A 9,649-nucleotide genomic window follows, 5' to 3' on the forward strand; every position below is an offset into this window, starting at 1 on the left:
GTTCAGCTATCAAGCTCCTCTCCTGTGGAACCAGGTTCCAGTTTGGGTTCAGGAGGCAGACACCATCTCCACATTTAAGAGTAGGCTTAAGACTTTCCTCTTTGATAAAGCTTATAGTTAGGGCTGGCTCAGGTGAGTCCTGAACCATCCCTTAGTTATGCTGCTATAGGCCTAGACTGCCGGGGGATTTCCCATGATGCACTGAGCTCCTCTCTCCTCTACTTTCTCTCCCTCTGTATGCAACCTCATCCCATTATTGCATGTTACTAACACAACTTCTCCCCTTTCTGGTAGTCTTGTGCTTTCTCGTCCCTCTCCTCTCTCCTCCTATCGCTTCCTGCAGGTGTTTCTGGCTCTGGAGCTGTGGAGTCTGGATCTGTGGTTGCGGGTCACCTGCTGCCCCCGTGTTCCTGCTCGACACCCTCTGCTACAACAACTATTGTTGCTAGTCTTATTGTTATTATTGTTATTATAATCATTAACATTACGATGGTTACCATTAACACTATTATAAATATCTGTACCATTTTTCATTTAGTCTATAGCAACATCACCTTTACTGCCTGTACCTCTGTGTGTATATTGTGTAGGCTGCCTCCCTCCCCTCTCTCTCTCCTTACATCCCTCTCTTTTTCTCTCTCTTTCTCTCTCTCGCTCTCTTTCTCTCTCTCTCTCTCTCTCCTTCACCCCAACCGGTCGAGGCAGATGGCCGCCCACCCTGAGCCATGGTTCTGCTCGAGGTTTCTGCCTCTTAAAAGGAAGTTTTTCCTTGCCTCTGTCGCCTAGTGCTTGCTCTTGGTGGGAACTGTTGGGCTTCTGTAAATATCATCATAGAGTACGGTCTAGACCTGCTCTTTTATGAAAAGCGCTGTGAGATAACTGTTGTTGTGATTTGGCGCTATATAAATAAAACTGAATTGAATTGAAATGTCCTTAAAAAATCCTATGTGCACATGGAATGTTTAACATGGCGAAGTAAATTGACCTGCTGCAACTGATGCTGTCGCTAATATGTCATGAATCTGTCGTAATGACCTCAGGCGTGAGAGGGATCAAAGAAAATCAATAGAGATGATGCCTTTTTTTATTTGCCTAGTTTTACATGAAATTTAGCTACTATTTTTATCTTGTGTTACAATTATGGCTAATGCTATTTCTAATCGTTTTAAAATTTTAGTTTATTTCTGGAAATCACCCATAGGAAAGCAAAATCCAAGATGAGATCTCATAGTTGTTTCCTTCTTTTCTCCTAGACACAAATGAGCTGCTTTTAATACCAAGGTGAGACCAAAGGCCTTTTCTCCCACTTCTCAAATTCATCTCAGGAGAAACAACCATATAAAATCTCATTTATGTCTAACTCTGATCAAAACAAGAGATCTCTAACTGATCTTAAAAAAGTCTTATTTAAGTCTCCTGAACATTGGACCATGGGATTAGAGAAAGAGCTCAAAGAAAACTCAGCTATGACTCCTGGGATCTCATGATTCTTCTCAAATATGTCTCAGTTTTCTAATATTGGCCTCAGGAGCAAAAACTCATCTCTGTCTTACTCTGATCAAAAGATGAGATCTCTACAGTATCTTAAATAATTGTCATTTCAGTCTAGAATGTGGATCAGAAAAAAAGTTCCAAGATATTTCTCAGTTTTGTCTTAGTGACCCCACTTAGGGGTTATTTTACTCAAGTACTTTACTTACGTCAAATGTTGAGGTTGAGTATTTTCTTTTCAGGGGGTGTGTACTTTTACCCAAGTTACTGAGAAAAATTAAATAAATTTTGACATTGAAAATAATGCAATTTCAAATGTCATGCTTTCCAATTGGTTAAGGTCACAGCCAGCATAACTGGAACACCCAATACTTTGACATGATGTTTAGAGGACTGAATGCACGCAAGAACTGAGATACAACATGTATCTGTCATACAGAATGAGCACTTTTACTTTTGATACTTAAGTACATTCACTATGGAATACTTTTACACCTTTTACTTGACTTTAATTGTGGATATGGTATATCTCCTCTTTTAAGTAAAGGAAGATTGTACTCTATTTAAAGACAATCAGTACTTCACGTTAATTTTAATGTGATACAATCAAGCTCACAAACATCTCCCCAGAGCTCCCAACTGCTTTTTAGGAGCGATAAGCAAGACATTAATGATTTCAAAAGATACAATGATGAGATCTCATCTGTTACTTTCATTTATCCTGTTGTAATCTCAATTCAGTATCCATTTGTCTTACCTAAGTCTCAAAACCTCACTCTCTCTTCACCTCATCCTTTTCTCCTAAGGGGTTTTAGGAGCAACAATTCAGATTAGAGTGATCTCAAAATGATCTACAGTACTATTGAGATCTTAGTGTTTTCTCAGGAGTTAAAGAAAAGACCATTATGAGAAAAAGATTTTTCCTCTGGGAAACCTCCTATCCCCACCTGACCTGGGCGAAAACATTGCGCATTATGCAAATTTAGTTTTTTGTGTTGTGGTGTCTGGCACTGCCTGGAATCCCAGAAAGCCTTGAAAAGCATAGTGTGAAAATGAATGGGTGAACTTTGTGTTGCGCTGCCTTCAGTGGGCCTTTACAGTTAAAAGTTCGGTGGCCTGGATACTGCTGAACCTTCCAGACGGCAGTGGACTGAGCAGTCCATTGGAGGGGTGAGAGGAGTCTTCCATAATGCTGATGGCACTGCCGGTGAAGCGTTTCTCTAAACGTCCTGAATGGAAGGTGCAACTCTTCATCGTGATGAACACCTTTTACCACATGGTGCTGTCCGAAACCATCAGTACCATGTCAGCACAGATTGAATAGTTGCTCACAGATCGGCTTGCCGTGAGCAAAAGTTGCTGTTTGGGACGTCCTCACCCCACCACACCCCTCACATACACTCTCACTTTTATTTCTCTCTAATTTTTCATCTGTCTTAAATAGTCATCCAAACATAACAAGACTTTAGTATGTAGGCAAAGTAAGTCTTCCAACTATTTCACTTCCCTCTAAACTTTCTTTGAGGAAGTTAATATAAAAATAAAAAGAATCCTAAATAATGAAGGGAATTGCCTTTTGGAGAGTCTTCTGGCAATATTCCATTGCACTGCAAGTATAGTAATACACTGCATATGAAGACAGAACAGACAGGTTGTTTTGTATTTGACAACAGGTTACTCATTTTAGAGGTCAGGTGTGCACGTTTAAAATGCTGTCACAGCCTGCACTCACTTAGTCCAGCCAAACTTTCATATCTATCTGTTCCTAGCAGTGAAGTACATGAATGTCATCTGGATACTGAGAGCTAGAGGCTCAACCACCAGCTCCATCAGCTTCACTGTGATCATTGGGAATGCTCATTTGGACACAAAGATGTATTCAGGGTATCATATATAGAACATATTGAAGAAATTAAGTTGAGCTTAAAGGTTCCCTGTGGAGTTTCCATTCAGTGTTTCTCACCAAAACACACTGGGCCTTAAGTCTTACAGCAATGTTAGAAAGTGGGAAAGATCTTTGATTAGGCTATGGGTCTTAATTTGCAGCCCAAACAGCTTACGAACCTTTTAAATGTGCATGCATTTCAAAACGCTCTGAAGGCAGTAACTGTACATACACTGAACAAAATTATAAACGAAACACTTTTGTTTTTGCCCCCAGTCATCATGACCTGAACTCAAAGATCTAAGACATTCTCTATGTGCACACTTTGGAGTGGTCTTTTATTGTGGACAGCCTAAGGCCTTTTAATGTGGCCAGCCTAAGGCACACCTGTGCAATCCCCATGCTGTCTGATCAGCATCCTGATATGCCACACCTGTGAGGTGGATGGATTATCTCGGCAAAGGAGAAGTGCTCACTAACACAGATTATGACAGATTTGTGAACAATATTTGAGAAAAATAGGCCTTTTGTGTACATAGAGAAAGTCTTAGATCTTTGAGTTCATCTCCTCATCAAGTAATACAAGAGCTAAATGAATACCATGTTTACATTAACTTTTATTTTACTCAACAAACTTTTTTTGGACACTGATTATTCCTTCACAGATCTGGTCAGGTTTGTTTTGACCATGTGTCCATCTCGCTGTCCCCTCAGACCTGCCAGATAAATCTGGGGTTTGGGCACACTGCTCTCACTGTCTCTCTTGCTTTGGCAGGCAGTGTTTTTCGGCAGCCAGGTCTGAGTGACGTTTTCCCGTCTCATGTGGCTCAGATCAGTCTGCGCTGAGTGCGTCACTTTGGTCAAGAGATCAGCCTAAAGTTATGACGAAAAAAAAGCAAGCAAAAAAAAAATGCATATCAGTAATAAATTAACAAGATTCTTTAAGTCAGACCTAATACGTAAATGAGTTGAAATCCATCTAGTGATTTCTGGCTCACCAGTTTAATAGCTTTTCTTCGCAGCTCCCACTCATTCCACTCGTACGACTTGACCAAGTTTGACTCCACTGGGTGGATGTCAGTCTGTGTGCCGCTCTCACACATGGTGATGGGCTTTACCAGGAAACTCTCTCCTGGGTGCATCTGCAAAACCACAAGGCAACAACTTTTTTCTGTTGGATCAAATTGCCAGTGGTCAGCGGCATGCAATGCTGTCAGCCACAGGATCATTCTATTTAAGTAATACATTTTCAAATCTTACATTATAAAATGTTTAGCTTTCTACACTTTCCACACTATACTGTTGGTTTGTAAAGGCTGGTAAAACTGTGGCTCTATAACTGGGAAAGTCTGCCCACCTCAGAGTAAGGACTGATGCAAGAAAACTGTTGGTGGAGTTTGAGGAGCTGGATGAGTTCAGGGGAGTGCTTGGCTTTCTCTGCCACCTCTGCAATGAAGTCATCTGGACTGCAGGCAAATTTCAAGGCAGCTTCTTTGGTGCTAAAAACATAGAGCTTCTCCTTGTGTTTAAGGATTCCAATGTTTGGATTACCTGCAAAGGAAATGTCAGATATTCCTAACTGAATGGACTCAGGCACAAGCAGTTAGATTAAGGTTGCTCATCATAGTGTTGTACAGAGAACAATCCCAAGGCTGGAGGAAACAAATGATGTTAACATATTACATAGGCCTCAGTAATACAAAGCTCCTGTTGAATTATCTAACATGAAATTCTGTGTTGACAGTGTGAACGTTGGCAGGGTTGGGACTCCTCTCTCTACCACTACAGTCACTTTTCATGTGTACAACCGAATCCATAAAAGTCTTCAAGGAGAGACTGTCTAAAGCTGTATGCTGTTTTCTGGACTACAAAGACCAGAAAAGAAGGGGCCTTAAGGGTTTACCCATTGGGTCTACATGCAATTTGTGTCCCTTGGGGTGTCTTGTGGGGTACCTATTCTGTTTGTGTCTCAAGGTGTAGCTGATGGAACAGTGTCAGGTTTGGTGACCTGAGGATTGGATCACTTCTTTTTGCAGTTTGCAAGCAAGTGTGGAGCACCTAGGATGAGAATCAGCACCTCCAAGTCTGAAGCCATTGTACCCAGGCTGAAAGAAAGGCTCTTTATGTCCATGTAAAGCACTTCAAGTATTCTAGATTTCATAGGTAAGATGGACCAGCACACTGAGAAACAGACTGGTACAATGTCAGCATCAATACGGGCTGTGGGGTTAAACAGAGCTGAGCCTGAATTTACACTCAATCTAGGTTCAAACCATCACCTATGAACTTTGGGTAACAAACGAAAGAAAGAGATCAGGGATACAAACAGCCCAAATGAGTTTTCTTCGCAGTGTGGCTGGGCTCAGAGACAGGATGAGGAAGATGGGGAAGTGCTGCAGCTTCACTCAAACTCAAAGAAGGAGAGACCAAAAACCTTCACACTGGTGTATCACGAGAAGAGTACCTGGTAGAAGAAGCCCATCTCTGTTGACAAGTGTGTAACCACAGACTCCATTATACTGTGGCAGCAGCTCATTAAAACTGGCTGTTGTTTCAGGCAGGAGCCATTCCTGTTCTTTCATCTCAGCTGGAACAATACGCTCATCTGAAATGCATAAAGAAGAAGAATAATAACACTTAGGGGAGCTTGGTACACAGCCATTTTTCTCTCCAGTTTTCAGACTAGCGGAACATGGAATTTATTATTTTAGAGGCTGGCACAGTATCTGTTGGTGGCAGCAGCCATACCTGAGGACTCAGCCATTCTCTGTTTGTCTGTCTTCACCTCTGACGCTCCCAGCAGGCCGTCCAAATAAGCTTCAGAAAACAGCTTAGCCTGAGAGGCAACAAAGGGCTGCAAATTGAGCATGATGTTATTGAGGATGTTCAGCAGCTCAGCCTCATCCTGAAGTCCAGACCACAGCTTCGACAGGGCCTTGAACAGAGGCTGGAAAAAGTATCAAAAATAGAACAACAGAATAAAACACTACAATATGTAGAACGTAAGAAATTCTGAATTCAAAAACATCTGGCAAACGCTGCCTTTGCATCTCATCCAGCACAGTGGGGGAGCATGGAGATGTTACCACCCTGCTGCCAGCGGAGAGAGATGGCCAGCATAATGACTCCAGCTCTGTACGTACCACACAGACATGAGATTGTCTTCATCTCACTCTCAAAAATAGCAAATATGTGTATTTCCCAAAATGTTGAACTTCTTCTTTAAGCGATGATATAATAAGACATAATAACAGCAGTAACCAAGACACTTACAAAAACCTTTGCAGTGGGTACAGCTGTCTTTGACTTCACAGTTTCTTTCAGCAGCTTGATCTGTGCTGAGAGCTCCGTCTGCAGGATATCAATGTGCTCTGCACATGAACATGCATCAGCCTGGTGGCAAAGGGAAAACACTTTTATTTCTTACTAAACTTTTGACATGAAACATGAATTCATCTGCCTGCTTTACTTATCAAGCTGCAAAAATGCCTGTTCATTATATACACATTCACATTATAATAGTAACAGAGTTAGTTACATGAAAATATATGCAACCTATAATTCCAAGGTACTGTTACCTCACCAGTAACAATTTGAGGAAAACTTCATGCTGCCTGACGTTGTAGAGAGCCTGTCTGAGCAGGACCATAGGCAGGTCACAGGCTCCAGGCTGGCTGTCGGGGTCCGTCAGCTTCTCCAGCAAAGCTGTGTACTTCCAAGCCAAACTCTGTGAGACGCTCAGCTCGTTTTCCATGCTTTTACTGGTGACTGGAAGAGCTTCCTTAAGAGCTGTGGGCACTGTGGAGAAAATGTAAAAGGAAGTGCCAAAATTACCAAATGCAGAACTGATCATCAGTGAGGAAGATAACCTGGTCTGATGGTGAATGAAAAGTTTACGCTTTCGTTAGAAAAAACACTTTCACAGACTGGGTTCCAATGTTGTGGACACACTAGATGAGGGCTGTTCACTTGTTTTGCTACATACAGTATATACTGTAAATATATCATGTATATGGCATAATGTGAAACAATCCATGATTCTGTTTGATGTTTTGAAACTTAATACTTGGGGCCTTTTGCGTCTGAGCCCAGAGGCCCATTCTCTCATGACCCGTCCATGATGGCACATTACTTTGTTCTCTCTTCTATCATCTGCACCTGCTTGGGCCAGAGGGAGTTTACTATGTAAAGTAAATCTTGCATGCTGTAATTTCATAATATTATAGCTTCACGTGGCAACTTAATGATTCCAAAGAGCAGAGGGGTAACAGTGTGGAGCTCAGTCCCCAGTAATGATCTGGTAATGAATGGTATTTTTACATCGTAGCTAATGTGCCTGATCATTTAAAAAAGGCACATCACACTGTCTGACCACATGTGATAGTAATACTAATAAGCTCATAGCACGTTTCATAACAACAAACCATATGTGTCAGTAGGCTGGGGTACTGTACTTAGTTCATGGAGGTCAGTCTCCTCCTCTCCCGTCTTGTTGGCATTGTTGAAGAGCCGGATCCCTGTGACAATCATGGCGAGCTCTTTGAGCTGCTGCTCCTTGTCCCTCTTTAAGAGCACCATGAAGGCTCCCAGTTCAGTCTGAGGGAAAACGCTCTGCAGGGCAGCTGCGACAAGAGAAGAGGAAGAGAAAATTAGAGTCAGGATCCAGTCCACATGATCATCATCGTCACTGAGCCCAAAACGTATTTCCCCATGGGGGCAATAAAGTATATGTTATTGTAATTTCCTGCTGTCATTATTATTATTATGTTATATACACATCATCTGTTCTAACTGTTATCATCATTCATCCGCCCGTCTCTCCAGACTGAAGTTACTGCAGTTTCCAAGAAACTGAAAGTGTGAAACCTGTAGCCTCCTGCAGCGTGCTGACATCTGTAGGCGAGCCCATGCCGGAGCGCAGCAGAATGTAGCTGATGATTTTACAGTATAAAGCATCTAATTCATCCCGTGTTTTCACCCTGCTGTCGGTGATCTCTCTGCTCACTGGGCTCAGCCTGGACTCCAACAGTTGCTGGATTTCCTCAAGAAATTCACCTGCACAAACACAAACAACCTGCTTAGATGTGAAATTCATATGATCACTGGACTCTTCTCTCTCGCGCTTTAAAAGTTAACAAGAAAGAATTTGAATTCATTCTAAAACAAACAGCTAGTCGGGGTGAAAGGGTAAAATGTGTGTAACATGCACCCCTTTGTTAAAAAGAGCGTTCTTTCTATTTAAAAAAAATCCAGGAATCAATTAAGCTAGAATGTATTTTAGATTCAGGTTTTAATGCTGCAGGATCAAAATCCAGATTTTGTTCAATACTAAAAATATCTGTCTGGTCAGTTTACTTAAATTATATTTTCCATCTAGTTTCTGTCAGACCTGTACAGCATGCAGCAGAAAACTAATCAACAGCAATACTGATAATTATTCTCTGGTTTTTAGCAATACTGATAATTATTCTCTGGTTTTAATTTCTCCAGTGTGTTAGGACATGCTGTCTTCTTTCCCTGAAACTGAACATCAGGTTTTGGGATGTTGGTTGGACATTTGTGATGTAATTTCTCACTATCTCACAGAAAAAACAGTCTATTAATTAAACAGATAATTCACAGATTTATTGATAATGATAATTTATAATGAAAATAATGTTTACATGCAGCCATAGATGAAAGTCTCTCAGAGTGGCAAACCCAAACACTACATTCAGAATAAAATCAGTGTGGACCCCATGCTGAGGAGAAGATCTGTATATTCCTCTTTTTACAAACAGAGGGCATTACTTTGTCATTCCATATTGTGACACTTACGTCTCGAGGTGTAATTCATGTCAAAATACACCTGCATTTTGATAGTGTCGAGGGACGGGCTGCACTTTTCCATTAGTTTATCCAGACACAGCTGTAAGAAATATTGCAGATGGAGATCAGAAACAAACAAACGTGTGGTTTTCAGGGTCACTACTCACACTGTTGATAATGAGGTCATGTTATGTTCTACAGTTCAAAAGTAACACTTGTTTCAGGCAGATTCAAATATTTTCTAAACCCAATCTTTTTCAATCTGACCACTTTCCGGTACATAAAGAAGTCAGCAATCTCCACCAGAATGTATAGCCGGCAGTGTGGAGAAGGTTTTTAATCTACATCTAAATGCTGCAGTATTAACAGTTTATCAGGTAAATAGAATGTGAAGAATTCAATTCAATTCAATTTTATTTATATAGCGCCAAATCACAACAACAGTTATCTCACAGCGCTTTTCAT

The 9,649-nt window shown here is 41.1% G+C and overlaps 1 protein-coding gene across 2 annotated transcripts in view; it reads right to left on the reverse strand.

The window, feature by feature from the left end:
- Window positions 1-3,973: 3,973 nt before the first annotated feature.
- Window positions 3,974-9,649, reverse strand: part of cfap206 (cilia and flagella associated protein 206) — a 7,210-nt gene continuing 1,534 nt past the window's right edge. For both annotated transcript variants that reach the window (XM_046061460.1, XM_046061461.1), the window contains 10 exons: window positions 9,194-9,284; window positions 8,243-8,431; window positions 7,831-7,998; window positions 6,960-7,174; window positions 6,650-6,769; window positions 6,125-6,323; window positions 5,841-5,981; window positions 4,734-4,927; window positions 4,375-4,518; window positions 3,974-4,249 (listed from right to left, as the gene is read on the reverse strand). In XM_046061460.1, coding sequence (XP_045917416.1) covers window positions 4,028-4,249; window positions 4,375-4,518; window positions 4,734-4,927; window positions 5,841-5,981; window positions 6,125-6,323; window positions 6,650-6,769; window positions 6,960-7,174; window positions 7,831-7,998; window positions 8,243-8,431; window positions 9,194-9,284 — 1,683 coding nt within the window. In that variant the 3' untranslated portion in view covers window positions 3,974-4,027. The remainder of the gene's footprint in view (window positions 4,250-4,374; window positions 4,519-4,733; window positions 4,928-5,840; window positions 5,982-6,124; window positions 6,324-6,649; window positions 6,770-6,959; window positions 7,175-7,830; window positions 7,999-8,242; window positions 8,432-9,193; window positions 9,285-9,649) is intronic.

The sequence above is a fragment of the Micropterus dolomieu genome, linkage group LG10 (assembly GCF_021292245.1).
Source record: "Micropterus dolomieu isolate WLL.071019.BEF.003 ecotype Adirondacks linkage group LG10, ASM2129224v1, whole genome shotgun sequence".
In the NCBI taxonomy this organism is placed as follows: domain Eukaryota; kingdom Metazoa; phylum Chordata; class Actinopteri; order Centrarchiformes; family Centrarchidae; genus Micropterus; species Micropterus dolomieu.